The sequence below is a fragment of the Mytilus californianus genome, unplaced genomic scaffold (genome assembly GCF_021869535.1).
Source record: "Mytilus californianus isolate M0D057914Y unplaced genomic scaffold, xbMytCali1.0.p SCAF_5, whole genome shotgun sequence".
Lineage (NCBI taxonomy): Eukaryota > Metazoa > Mollusca > Bivalvia > Mytilida > Mytilidae > Mytilus > Mytilus californianus.
Genome location: NW_026262701.1, coordinates 79,029,911 through 79,045,620, shown reverse-complemented (window position 1 = coordinate 79,045,620; position 15,710 = coordinate 79,029,911). Strand labels below are relative to the sequence as shown.

Below are 15,710 nucleotides of genomic sequence, written 5' to 3'. Positions count from 1 at the left end.
GTGAACATGTCTGTCTGTCAGGGTTTCACTGGCCTTGACCTGATTTACATGGATTATTGATTATGTTAAGAAATAAGATTGATAAAAAAAAAATTCTGTGTACAATGAATGTGGTAAAATTTCAAATTATTGGCAAACAGGAAGTAGCTGCACCGCAGAGCTAAACATTGCTTAAACACTACAGCCCAACCACATCTAAATATAAATTTATTCCCTTTCATAGAGGCCAAGAAAGTTTTTTATCTGAAGTTTTTCGACGGAAGGACAGAGTCGAGCCATCACTGTAATGCTTTCACACTTGGCTATTAAGGTAAAAAGACACTTGAATACAATTTTTCTTAGTTGTCAGTTTATTTATGGATCTTTTTTGTTCTGCTTCATACATATACAAATACATTAACAATCAAAAGCATCTCCATTTTTTACACATTGCCTGAAATTTACAATATGTACATTATATTTAGCATGATATAAATTAGAATGTAAACAAAGGATCACATATATAAAATAAACTTAACAATTTGTTGACAGAATGGCAAACACAAATATAAAGCAAAATAAAACTTCAAAGAAACATTTCATTCTGTTTCATCGATTGATAAGAATCAATTTTTCTTATTTTACTTCGCATTTATTAGCACTACAGTGAAATCAAAAGTTTCAGTGTCAAAACTAAAGTATAAATAACTATTCTCTTTATTCATTTGTAATAGTTCAAAATAATACACCAGTTACGACAACTGTGTATTTATATTAATGCAAAGCCATTAAGTGTTCTTTTAAAGCAAGCTTACCTAGAATTTATAAACCTCCCCTATTTACCTACAAGATATTCAACAGTTATCTACTTAATTCAGTGGAGCTTATTGAAATATAATATCCATAGATCTCAGTTTCCAAACCTTAATATTAATAAAATATTTGATTTTCTAATAAACAGCTGAATTCAATTATAAACACATTGTACCAAGATTCAAAACTTAAACAGTACTAAAATATATATCTGTAAAATACAGATAAATAATTGAAGGCGGTAAAGGAATGTATATCTAGAACATCAACACCAATGAATTCTATCAAACAAAATGTTATATATTACGTTCTCAAGGAACAACTTATTTATTATTCAGATTATGCAATGACTATCCTATATAACTTTTTATTTGGGGATCTCTGAAATTTCAATCTATTCCAAATAATTTCTATGTAATTTTACCCTTGGACCAGTGCATACACATATTTTTTCCTAAATAACAGCACTGAGGACCAATAGTTTTTTGCTCAGAAATTGTCTTTTAGGTCATGGTCAGTGTTTTATTCTAGGTGAAGAGTTTCCAATTTACTTATATGTTTATACTGTGTGGAAAAAGTATTCTGGTATGCAGTTTTCTGTGTATAAGTTATTTTCCTAGGGTGAACAAATGATATCCATGGCTAATTTAAGCATATAAGAAATAATGTTTGTAAAGGAAGGAATTCACTGCAAGACTAGCATCAGTGAGGCAAAGGGAAATTTTCCAAAAATATTCAGACAAATATAATGCTGTCAATATTTTAATATAGAAATTAATGATTATCCTTTAAATAACAGTTTAGACTAAAAATAAAGACTGCAATATTAAACAGATTTATAAGTCAATACAAAAGGGACTATTTTCAAATCACATGCATATGATAAATAGATTGATACTTAATTGGAACTATATCTGTTTACATTTAAAGCCACACTGACTGACTGATTGATTGTTAGTTGTTTAACATTAGCCAGCAAATAGACATGCATATTAAGACAAAAGATCGGAAAAAGAATATTACAATTATCAAATCAAACTTCCTCTGTACAAATAATTCTTCAAATGCCTCAAACAGCTCGTCATCATTGACATTCTTCTGTTCTGCTGGTATACCATAGCATTCATATTGAATTAAATGTTGTAACAAAAACAAATATATAAAAGACACAGATGGAATGTTTATACATGTAAAGTAGCACTTTTAAGCATACTGCGGATTCATTATTATTCGTTGGATACTAATTTTCTTAGATTTCGTAGGTATAGGTGAACCACAACTTTTAATGTTCAACGAAGTATTAATTTTCTATAGGATTGTATGCAGACTTTGGCAATACCAGGAAATTAAGTATCCATGGAAACAACATTTTTCCCCAATCCACGAAAATTGGTACCCACGAAAATAAATCATTCCACAGTATTAAATATTATTTTTTTTTATCTCTCAGCACTTGATCTTTATCACATTTATTTCGCCAAAAAATAAAATTATATTTCTTTAAAACATTAAGAATTGAACATAATTTTTTGTGTTAATGAAGGGATAGATGAAAAGTTGTATACAGTATATGTTCAACACTACAGTGGAATCTAGTTAAACTGAACCATTCAAATTTTTGTGAATCCTCAACCAATTTTTCATCTAAAATGAGAACATCAATATCCAAATAAGTATTTACATTTGTATAGCCCTGCACATTATCTACATTTTGTTGAGATAGTTACATGTAACCTAAACATTATGACTACACACATCTGCAGTCTATAGTGCCTTGGGTTTGATTTGTTCCTACTGTGCATTTATGTGAACTCATTGCAAATCTTCTACTACCATGCTCATGAGCTTAGACAATAAATTTAGTCCTATTAAGAGTTCAATGCATACTGGTTTTATGGTTGAATTATACTAGTATGACATGCAATTAGCATTCATGTAAAATTCATTGTAAGATCTTTTCAGAAGAATAATATATGATTGAAGGAGCTCTTTCGAAAATATATCATACATTATTCCAATTACCAATAATTTTTCACAATTTTTAAAATATAAATACAATTGCTAAGTACCTATACAAGTCATTATTTATTTATTCAGAAATTTAAGCACATTCCTTTAATTTAATTTATTTAAGAAAGATCTTTACACAAGAACTTTAAGTACAGTTCTGTATTCCAAACATGTAACTACTTTCAATTTATAACTGGTGTGTCTTATCCTAGTATTGAATAATCTTCTTTCGACTCCATGATTAATTTGGACCTGAAACAGTACTGCATGCTCTAGATTGGAATATTGTACAGGAGAAACCAGATATAATAAACAAGGGTTTCATTCAAAAATAAAGAGTTTGTTAAAAACACTTATAACAAATTTAATTTCAATGCCAATGACTGTGAAAATGAAAATGAAAACAAAAATATTTCAATACAATGTAAATCATGTATGAATAAGTAAATATTAACAACCATACACTGATTATGTTGTTTTTTTTCACACTGAGAAAACAATTCATTGCAAGCATTATAATGCCTATGTAGGAGTTTTACAAGTCATGAAAAATGGCAGTTACTAACTAATATGCCATACAATGCTTGTATTTTAAAGTGATTGTGATTTTATTGAGGACAATGCACTCAGTCAGAACTCAAACAGATCAAAACATGATGAAACCATTTTATGTAACTAATGAAAGAGCATGCTTGGGCTTCAAACCTATGTGGCATTAAGGGGAGCTAAGCAATGAAAAATAAAAACAAATGTGTTAAGAGAGTTATACTTTATTTGATTCTTAAACCAAATCTTTCCTGTCTCCAGAAAGTCAGAATTTTCAACACTTTCTGTCTCCAGAAAGTCAGAAAATTCTAACAGTATTATGTCTGAGATCTGACTGACAGGACCTCCATAAAAATAATGATTTTAAAGGTAATTTTTTAATTGTTTGGACTTTTAGGAGTTATTAGCTAAGAAACAAACACATATCAGATTTTTGATCAAAGATTCGTTCGTGCTAAATTTTACTGCATAAATGACAAAATTTCATTACAATTGAATTCTTCTTTCACACAACCATGTATTTCATTCTTTATGCTCTTTTGAAATTTTGATACTTTTTAACTACTAAATTGGGTTTATACCTAATTCTGAAATAACAGCAAATCTCAATAATACTAAATTTTTGCATAAGTAACTTATTATCAGGTTTCCATCTTAATTCAAACCAACATGGAATTGCTTTTTGATAGCACAAAAGTATGTATAATAAATAAATGCTGAAAATGATAAAGACCGCTGAATTCAGTTTAAAGATACATCCAAACATCAAAAAAGTTTTGAAATTTCTATTGCAGACTAAAAAAAAGGCTGATATCTCGATCAACAAACTCATCCGAATGTGTCTGAAAATGATCCATTTAAAAACCAATCGGTATTTCATCAGCAAACATTTCTACAATTCTTCACATCCCATCTGCCTGCAAACTTTTCTAAATATGCTCAAGTATACATTCCCTCATATAATGTTAAAGAATATATTAGCCACTTTGACATGTTAACAAATAGCAACATTAAGTCTTGGACACCAATATCACATGATGAGCAATAATTACTACTTATTTCATTCACAGATCCTATGATGATCATGTGACACAAAGGAAGCTTGCACTAGATGAAGAATGAAGGTTGGTAAAACGTTTTATCATTGCCACAATGTCGCAGGGAATGAATTGACTTCGCCCATGTCTGTAACAGTTTGTCCATTATGACTATAAGAAATCTTAATCCTCATACGCAGTGTTTGCTGAAAAATATAATTTTCAATATTAAATTTACTGGTCAAGTTTTCTTTAATAACTGAATAAGATATAGATCTGGTATTTAAAATTTTGTAGACAGAAATAGTTTATCTTATTCATATTTGTGGTTGGATTTTTATGTCATTGTTTCAAATTGTGATATTCTGAGAATGTGATTTTAGCGAACTGATGTTAAATTTCTGAATCTGTCCCTTACAATTGGTATATTTTTTAGAGATAACTCTTGCTTTCACTTGCCTCTTCATCATTATCAATGCTTGACAGAAAAAGAACAATACTACAAGCTTCTTGTTTAGAAAAAGTATTCCACAATAAGGAAAAATCATCAATTAAGCTTAAAATAATTTGTCTTTTCCTTTCAACACTAGGTTGTGAGTTCAAATCTCACTTGTGGCAAGGTGTGATAGACTACAACCTTAATCGACTAGCATTTCTCTCTGGGTACTCCGACTTCCTCAACCAATAAACACTGGTTATCATGATATAGCCACATGTGCTTCAAGTGAGATTAAACAATGAATCAATCTTTTCCTTTCTCTACGGAGTTCTGTCTCTAGTAACTATATCATCCATGCCAGTAAACATTTTTTCTTTTTTCATTTTTTTTTTTCTTCAGATTTATATCATAATCATCAATTTTCAAAACTTGCTCTGCCTCTTCAAAAATATTTCGTAAATATTACTGAATGAAGACCTATAATAAACTTTGGATCAAATGCCTTTATTTCAGGTAGATAGAAAGATTTGATTGTAAATATTTTTCAATAAAATAGTACATCTTGCAAATTATCATACAACTTTCTACTCAATATCTACAGAACCATGAGTTAATTCATCACAGGTTCCCCAGCACTATAAGTTACCATAATTTATCAAATACTTAGCATTAATATGATAGTTTTTGCATATGTGTAAAGTGCCTGAGTAAACTAGCCATTAATTCACAACTTCACATGGTTTATCTGATATGGGGTTATCAGTCTGGGTGCGTTTGTATATTGGTAGGATATGATAAAAAGATTAATATATGTACTTTTCCATACGGGCCTAGGTTTCATCCCTCCACCCATATCAGCCTTCGACACACGTCTCTGAATGAAATGGGGTTGAAGGATAATACCTGGGCCGATATGGAAAAGGCCATGTGTAAATCTGTATATATTTAACAACATTATTGAGATTCCAGTAAAATATTTTCTCTGCTGCTTTGTTGATGAACTTACCTTAGAAGGATTTTTTACTTTAATTAATTGTGTAACTGAACCAGAGTTGGCTGGTGGTACAGAATTACCCGATGGAGGATTTAGTTGTAAATGGAATGACTGAAAAATAAAATATCAGATGATGTAAAAAAATTATTATTTAACACACAAGTTTGTTTGCATATTTTCTACAGAACATGAGAAAAATAAACTGTTATCACAGAGCAAAAGTTTCAAAGTCAATAGACCATGACAGGGGGTGGGGCCAAGTATTCTCCATGGAAATGAGATGTGCTAATGCTAATACAACTGCATACCAAATATCATTGACCTACCACTTATGGTTCCCCTTGAACTGACCTAATCACAAACTAATACATGTAAACTAAGCAAAAGTTTCGTTTCAATAGACCATGCCTGAGGGGGCAGGGCCAAATAATCTCCACGGAAAAGAGATGTGCCAATGCTTATACAACTGCATACTAAATATCATTGACCTACCATTTGTGGTTCACCATAAACTAGACCTTATCACAAACTAATACATTGTTGACGACGCCGCCGCCAACGCCAGAAACAGCATACCTATGTCTTGCTTTTTGACTCCGTCAAGGCGAGACAAAAATCCAAAATTGATTTATATCAATTATTTTTAACATGGTTTTTTATATACTGTCACATCACTTCATTCTTTTTTTTTTTAATTCTTCATCCAACATCTATGATTTTTTTAAAGTATTAACTTATGGAATTTGAGTAGAAAAGAAGAACATTTTATCTCCATCACATATTTTCCATCAAATAACAATTCCTAAATTAACAATTGTGAATTTCTAATAGCCAAGTCTAGTTAAATTCACACAACAGAAAATTCCTTAAATAAACTCTTTATATATATATTTGATACCTTAGGTACTGCAGCTTGAAAGACAAATTCAGACATAGGACTTTGTGTGGAGTTTGTAGCTTTGATATTTATTGATGTGACGTCTGGATCAGAGATGTCCTTTTCAATCAAAAATTCTACTAGTAAACCATTCTTGTTAAATGCAGTCATTGGCGGGAACCCTAAAAAAATATCATAAAACATATCTATATTAAGTTTTGCAGCTAATTCTTTTTATCCTTTTATCTCTATATAAGATTTTTTTTAGATATATATATACTGTCAACCAACTAATTTTCACGACTTTCACGAGTAGAACTAAGGTAAATATATCATCACCAACTTGTCAAACTTGGATCTTCTATCATATGTATACACAGTTAAGTTAGAAAATAGCAAAAATTATTAATACAAAATAGGCTAGAAAGGGCTCACAATGAAAAAAAGTTGGTTTACAGTATTTATGCCTCCACTTTTATTTTTTATTATTTAATTTAAGATATTTGTCTATAATAGAATCCCATGTTAAGTTTCTATTACACAATATGACATCTGCAATTTATTATTAATGACAGGGCGTTACACATAAGAAGATATTGATGACAGATAAATGAGTTGAAACAAGCCCAAGCAAACCATACTTCAATTGATACATTCCTTGTTTTTTAGTCAGGAGAATTAAAACTAGAATCACAACTCACTAATGTGGTAATGCCAGGGTTGAAGAAGTAGTGGATATGGCCTTAGCTGGTATCTAGCCAATAAGATGATTGTCAAACCAAATACACCTTTCTGCTAAGCTTCAGGGAGACATGAAATCTAAACAAACCCAAAGTAAGATAAAACTTACCATTTCCTCCATTCATTTGGTTACTAATTGGAGAGCCACCTAATAAGTCCATCAAATCATTACCCATTGGCACTGGTTGTGTATTAGGTATGGAAACCGGTGCTGAAACAAAAGTATAATTCAATTTGTGTACTTATAAAACATTGAGAAAAAACAAATGAGTGGTTATAACAACTGATATGTTGGTGAAATCATTTTTAAAAAATTCTCATTAAAATTCTGTGGTCAGAGATCAAAATAAGGGGTAGTCAGAACACTTTATCATTATTTAAGTCCATCAACTGGACCTGTCCTCTGAACCACATCGGCTATGCCTCCTTCAGAGATCAAAATAAGGGGCAGTAAGGACACCCTTTATCATCATTTAAGTCCACCAACTGCAGCTGTCCTCTGTGAACCACACTGGCTATGCCTCCTTCAGAGATCAAAATAAGGGGCAGTAAGGACACCCTTTATCATCATTTAAGTCCATCAACTGGACCTGTCCTCTGTGAACCACATTGGCTATGCCTCCTTCATAGATCAAAATAAGGGGCAGTAATGACACCCTTTATCATCGTTCAAGTCCATCAACTGGACCTGTCCTCTGTGAACCACATTGGCTATGCCTCCTTCATAGATCAAAATAAGGGGCAATAAGGACACCCTTTATCATTGTTTAAGTTCATCAACTGGACCTGTCCTCTGTGAACCGTATTGGCTATGCCTCCTTCATAGATCAAAATAAGGGGGCAGTAAGGACACCCTTTATCATTGTTTAAGTACATCAACTGCAGCTGTCCTCTGTGAACCACATTAGCTATGTGGCATTCAAAACTACTTTTACTGGTAATAAAGTTGTGATTTCAGATGAGAAATATTACAGGTAAAACCAGTAACCAGTGTCTTATTATTTAACCAACTAACCAATGTCAGAACATAACTTTTAAGTTCTTAGGGCACACAATTCAATGATCCAGAAAATTAAAATATTGTAAAAGTACATACCAGTAGATGAGGTAACATTAGCAACATCTCCTAGTATATCTAACAAATCATTAACTCCAGATTTAGGAGGTGGTTGTGTTGGTTGTGTTGGAGAACCCACATCTAGTATATCCAATATATTTTGACTCTGTAATTAAATAAACAAATTGAATTGATTGAATTGCAAAACAGGTGGAAACTAAAGGACAAGTGGGTTTAATTATTTAAACATAGCTTATATCCATGTAAGGCAGAAATTTTACCAATGTACCACTAGTTAATTCCTAAATTCCAAGGGGTTTTTAAGTTATAAAGGAGAAACCAAGAACAAATGCACAGGGGGTGGCTAAGTAGAACTAAATTTTTTACCATAACTTTCAATGTATGGTCTTCTTATTTGTATGGGACACATCCTAGTAGTGATGAATAATAATACAAAGTTTCATTACCAAAATCCAAGGGAGAGTTTATAGTTTAGAGAACTGAAATGATTTGTGATTGAATGACGGAGGCCAGAAACGATTTGTAATGGGACAATGGAGGCAATGAGGCATAACCTGATTACTGATTACTTCCACATAATTTGTAGGGCTCTAATGATAAGGATACTTATATTTTGAGATCTTATTCAATCTTGGATTTCCTAATAATTCAAAAATAATCAGATATCTGGATTGAAATAAAATACATCAAGAGAAATGTTCATTTAGATCATAACAAGAAAAAAATTTAAATCATTATTCTGGCTTCATAACTACATGTATGTTACTATGATTTCATCTATGATAAATGAGCAAAACTATAAAAAAGAAAACCTTTGTTCTATCTTGAGAGAAACAGACAAAGTTAATGAAGAACTCATGAGTTTGTATTTTTTTTTTTTACAACATAGAAGCCATGCCAGTTTATAGTTGATACAAGATTTAAATCAAATTGCTACATATTCATTCCAGTGAGTAGAAAAAGTAACAAATCCAGTTTGGCTTAGGGCTGTTCCATTAAATCATACATGGTACCCAGGGAAGGCACTTTAAAAATGGGATAACCGTCTATAGAGGCAATTTTTGAATTTTTTTTACATTTTCACTGTATAAAAAACCCACCCATAGATGAGATTTTGGAATGCCTTCCCTGGGTCCCAGGTATATTTTTATGGAACAGTCCTTATTTGTCAAGTTGACCATCAAACAAACATTATGTATAGCTGACTATGCGGTATGATCGCCGTACAGTGACCTATAGTTGTTAATTTCTGTGTCATTTGGTCTCTCGTGGAGAGTTGTCTCATTGGCAATCATACCACATCTTCTTATATTTAACTTATCTGTTTTTTAACAATTTGTACTGCCTGTTAAAAGAGTAGCAATCGTAATTAATAACCAATCAAATCACGGAACAAGTAATAAATGGATGACTGAAGTACAAGTTTGTCCAGCTTGTTTCTATATTTACAAAAGCTAATAAAAACTTCATGGTTCACTTAAAGAAATTTTGTATATAAAGTACAAATTCAAATAACTTAGTTGTAAAATTCTTACACAAGGGAAATTACTGTTTACATTTGAAGGTTAGAAATATAACATCAAGAATGAATATAAATTTAAAACCAAATAACATCTCTTTACCTCTTGTAAGTTCTTTTTATTTTCTTTCTGTACATCTCCTTCGTCAGAGACACCATTTAATAAGTTTTCACTACTATTTTCATGCAATATGTTTTTACTTCTACTTGTTTCTATTAAAGGCATTTGTTCTAGTAATGAGAACCTGAAAGAAACAGATGTTAAATCATTATATTTGCTGAGTACATCAGATGATTATTGTGTTTCTCATACAATTCAAAGGAGCGTTATCCCTTTGATGGTTAATACATAGTTGCAAAATAATTCATCAGTTGGTTTGAGAAATACATTTATATATGTTGATCTGTTAAGTAAACAGTTAAAAATTACAAATTCTCAGAAACATATAATCTGCACACAAACATTTTTCTTATTTTATTCACTAGTTAATCACAAAATATTTTACCCAGTCACATTTTGTATGTGCCTGACCCAAGTCTGGAGCCTGTAATTCAGTTGTTGTCACATATCATATTTGTTTTTTTGTTTGTTTTGAACATTTATCATGTTGTTAGTAATTAATGTTTTATTCGCTTTACATTTGTCATTCATGGGCCTTTCATAACTTGCTATGCAGTATGGTTTTGCTCATTGTTGAAGGGTGTACAGTGACCTATAGTTGCTAACTTTTATATCATTTAAATTTGGTCTCTAGTGGAAAGTTGTCTCATTTATAGCAATCAAACCACACCTTCTTATTTCTATATTTTAATGTAAAGAAAAATAACAAAGATAATAAATGATAGTAGTACCTGGTCACATCAAAAACAAATTTTACAATACTTACCGTAAACTATCAAATTTATTGAAAATTTGTGAATATTCTACAGATCTCTGTTGCAATTCTACATTAACACTTTTACCATACACACTCATTATATCTTTGATTCGCCTATAAATAGAAAATACAAATAAAAGAAATGCGACGAGTCCTTTCAACTCAAAAATAAACATCATCGCAAACAGTCTGCCATTCATTTTAACCTGAAAGGCAGCCATGAGAGTTTAAAATTATTTTTCATAACCCAATTAAGTAAAAATTTCATAATTACAAAGTGTCTTCTTGACAACACAGCTAACTGCATTGGAACAAGCACTTGTTAATAGAATTTATAATTAATCAACAATGCACACATTATTGTGTTATGCATACCGCCACGCGCAATTCAATGTACCGGAAAACAGGAAGAAATTGTCTGACAAATCTGAAAAGCAGTCACACATTAAAACTCATCACTGTCAAAACCCTGCACAAATTTTAAGTCACTCTGTTCAGTAGTTTCTGACAAGGTGAATGCAATATAGCCCCACTCCTAGAGTATACGTTAATCATATTCATTGTTTCAGGAAGATTTTAACTGTGTGTTATAATTATAAGAATACCCCATGTGTAAAAAGGCTAACTGAATTAAAAAATATGTTATAGCCAACCCTTCTTGAATGATTTCTTATAATAAAACCATCTCCAACCTTCTAACTTACTATTTGATGAGACATAAATAAATGTAATACATTAAATGACATACCCAATAGATGTTCTAAATCTAGAGCTGAGTTTCATTAAAGCTGTAATAGCATATTCTTTAGTAATTTCATTCAAGTTGTGGTTTGAAAGAACTTTTTCCAACTCTGTTACAACTTCATCTTCAGATGCCTGATAATAAATTAAAGAATAAACTTTGTTTTTCAAACCTTACACCATGCATGTTAACTTTCTCTTTACAACTTTAATAAGGAATATTTCCATAAGTCTCTTGACATATAAATGTGTGTGTAATAAAGTTGTTAAGTCAAGCTTAAACATTTGTAATAAAGTTATATTATAGTAAAAATCCATTTGAAAGGAGACCCATACATAGTATATAAAAAAGGCCATCAGCATTGCACTCACAATATAAATTATGTATTAAACATCATGTTTTGTTGCTACTTGCTAGAGATGCCAAAATAAAAATAGTTCTGCCATTTGACATTTTTGGTTAAGCATGGATAAATTTTGGATGAAAACTGTTTAAGTCCAGAACACCTTCCTGTATCTTCAATGAAAAGTTTAATAAACTGTTATCACAGAAATATGTCTCTCCTTTTTGTAATTTTGATTATGCAAATGTTGAAATTAAAATAGCAATACTTTAACATGTTACATACGTTATGCAAATATTCAAAGTCAATGAACCACGACTGAGGTACATGGCTAAACAATCTTCATGTAAATGAGATGTGCCAATGCTAAAACAACTGCATACCAAATATCATTGACTTATTATAAGGTGTTCCCTTTAAACAAACCGAAAACATAAACATTATCTTGTAACCTATGTAAACATTTCATAGTCAATGAACCATGAAAAGGGGGTGGGGCTATATAATCTCCATGGAAACGATACTTGCAAATGCCATTAAATTTGCATACCAAATATCATTGACTTAACATTAGCAGTTCATCTTAAACTGATCTAATCACAAACTAAAACATGTAAACTAAGCAAAAGTTTCAAAGTCAATAGACCATGACTGAGGGGGTGGGGCCAAATATTCTCCATGGAAATGAGATGTGCTGATGCTTAAACAACTGGATACCAATTAACATTGGCCTACCACTAATGGTTCCCCTTGAACTGATCTAATCACAAACTAATACATGTAAAATAAGCAAAAGTTTTGAAGTCAATATCAATACACCATGACTGAGGGGGCAGGGCCAAATAATCTCCATGGAAATGAGATGTGCGAATGCTAATACAACTGCATACCAAATATGATACTTTTTTTTGATAGACCTACCACTTGTGGTTCACCATAAACTAGACCTAATCACAAACTAATACATTGTTGACGCTTACGAAGCCGGAAACAGCATACCTATGTCTCGCTTTTTGACTCCGTCAAGGCGAGACAAAAACTAGATCTGTCCGAACATTTTTAGGAGTGCAAATTTTGAAAGTCCAAAGCCCGTAATTTCTGCAAAAATCTGCAAAGCAGAACCAAACGTCAAATCAATCTGTAACTCATCATAGTAGACTCACATACTTAAAATCAGCTCAATATGTGAAGGCGTTTAGAAAATAAAATGCTCCGCTGGGGCGCAGCTTGATACGACCGCAGAGGTCGAACCCGGAACAGTTTGGTCAAGTATGGACACAACATTCAAGCTTGATACAGCACTGAATTTGGATTGTAATTAAATATTTGACACAGCATAGGTTTCTGACACAGAATGAAAGTGGTCTAAGAACTTAAAAAAATTTTAATTTACCTATTCAAACCATATCATTATTATTTGCTTTTATATATAAATCAGAAATAACCAATTTAAAATAGAAAATTTTAAAGAAAAAAAAGGGAAAAAAAATCCCCCCCCCCCCCCCCCCCCCCCAATTTTTTGAACCCCCTTATGATTCATCACCCCCAAACTCAATCCCAGCCTTCCCTTTGTGGTATGGTACCTTGCAGTACAATTTCAGAGAGATCCATACACTTGAACACAAGTTATTGTCTGGAAACTAGAAAAATGCTTGTTTTTTGGCCCCAAATTCCTAAACGTTTAGGGCAATTACCCCCAAACTCTAACCCAGCTTTCCCTTTGTGATATGGAACCTTGCAGTACAATTTCATAAAGATCCATACACTTACACACAAGTAATTGTCCTGAAACTAGAAAAATGCTTGTTTTTTTCCCCTTTTATGGCCCCTAATTCCTAAAATTTTGAGGAAATTTCCCCCAAAATCAATCCCAGCCTTCTCTATGTGGTATGGTACCTTGCAGTACAATTTCAGAGAGATCCATATACTTACACACAAGTTATTGTCTGGAAACTAGAAAAATGCTTATTTTTGGCCCCTTTTTCCTAAACGTTTTGGGCAATTACCCCCAAACTCAATTACAGCTTTCCCTTTGTGATATGTAACCTTGTAGTACAATTTCATAAAGATCCATACACTTACACACAAGTTATTGTCATGAAACTAGAAAAATGCTTGTTTTTTGCCCCTTTTTGGCCCCTAATTCCTAAAATTTGGAGGCAACTACCCCCAAAATCAATCCCAGCATTCCCTTTGTGATATGGAACCTTGTGGTACAATGTCAGAGAGATCCGGATCCATACACTTACACACAAGTTATTGTCATGAAACTAGAAATTTTTTTTTTTTTGCCCCTTTTTGGCCCCTAATTCCTAAAATTTGGAGGCAATTACCCCCAAAATCAATCCCAGCATTCCCTTTGTGATATGGAACCTTGTGGTACAATGTCAGAGAGATCCATACACTAACACAAAAGTTATGTCCGGAAGTTACAAAAATGCTTATTTTTGGCCCATTTTTGGCCCCTAATTCCTTAACTGTTGGTACCATAACCCCAAAAATCAATCCCCACCTTCCTTTTGTGGTATTGAACCTAGGCAGGAAACAAGTATTATACATTTTTAACACGTATATATATATTTAACTTGACCTATGAACTTACCTGCACTGGTTCATCTTCTCCACATTCTCCAGTCAACAGATATTCTCCATATTCACCTATACACCAAACTGACACTTGAATTAAGGATTGTTCATCTAAGTGATCTTTAAAGTTTTTAAAAAGTTGTTGCACAATATATGGATGGAGTTCTTTCATTTCTGCAGCTAACTGGATGGTTATTGAAACCGTATCGTCTCTCACATAATTACCAGCCTACAGAATTAACATTCCATAATCAATAACTAATTAGCAAATGAATAACTTTCTTTTTTGTCTGTATATTTATAAATGTTATAGTAAAATACTTTTTTATATACTTTGTAATGATTAAAATTTTCTACAGTTATTTTAAGAATGAGATGATCTAAGTTATTTACAATAATGCCTTATTTTTGTCTTCCATTATTTTACGTGAATTTCTTTCGTGACAACATAATATTTCCGGACTGCAATTTAATCCTCGTGTAAAGTGTCTGTCTTTTACATTTCTGAAAATGATTGAGTTTTCGCATTTCATCTTAATTTCTTTATTTGATGGGGTTTAACCCCTTTTTCAAAACATTCTAATTAGAAAGGAGATTATTTTATAGAGTGAAGAAAGCATAAACTCTAGTAAAGCATGAGAGATTCAGTAAGCTAAGGACAGACCCTATCCTACGTTGGTAGATCTAGGTCATCTTGCCATTGTTGCAAATAACAAGAGGTTCATGATCCCATACTATAATGGTGATAGTATATGATGTACTTTTATTTTATTCAATATTTGTTCAAACAGTTATATCTTGTACTCCACTACTCTTATTAAAGTGACAGCAGAAAAGAAAAAATCTGTACTTGTAACTTAATATATAGAATTACTTTCATTAAACACAATTAACAAAGATATATTGACTTACTGTTATAAGAACTTTCATCACAGTATCTATATGCCACCTCTTTGTAGGGGAATGACTGAAAAAAAACAAAACATTACTATCTGTTACTTTGGGCATTTATGTACCTTCTTGGGCTAAAAAATTATAAATTAGTTTTGTTTAAATTTCAAAGTTCAGTTTCTAGCGGGCTGTAAAACAAAATATCTCAGGGCTGGAGCTCCATTCATATCATGGGGT

General features: G+C 31.9%; 1 protein-coding gene across 3 annotated transcripts in view; it reads right to left on the bottom strand.

Annotated features, from left to right (window-relative positions):
- Positions 1 to 332: 332 nt before the first annotated feature.
- Positions 333 to 15,710, bottom strand: part of LOC127701480 (AP-1 complex subunit gamma-1-like) — a 39,819-nt gene continuing 24,441 nt past the window's right edge. For all 3 annotated transcript variants that reach the window (XM_052205356.1, XM_052205357.1, XM_052205355.1), the window contains 10 exons: positions 15,495 to 15,549; positions 14,599 to 14,811; positions 11,660 to 11,787; positions 10,921 to 11,025; positions 10,137 to 10,278; positions 8,533 to 8,659; positions 7,546 to 7,647; positions 6,717 to 6,877; positions 5,831 to 5,929; positions 333 to 4,591 (listed from right to left, as the gene is read on the bottom strand). In XM_052205356.1, coding sequence (XP_052061316.1) covers positions 4,490 to 4,591; positions 5,831 to 5,929; positions 6,717 to 6,877; positions 7,546 to 7,647; positions 8,533 to 8,659; positions 10,137 to 10,278; positions 10,921 to 11,025; positions 11,660 to 11,787; positions 14,599 to 14,811; positions 15,495 to 15,549 — 1,234 coding nt within the window. In that variant the 3' untranslated portion in view covers positions 333 to 4,489. The remainder of the gene's footprint in view (positions 4,592 to 5,830; positions 5,930 to 6,716; positions 6,878 to 7,545; positions 7,648 to 8,532; positions 8,660 to 10,136; positions 10,279 to 10,920; positions 11,026 to 11,659; positions 11,788 to 14,598; positions 14,812 to 15,494; positions 15,550 to 15,710) is intronic.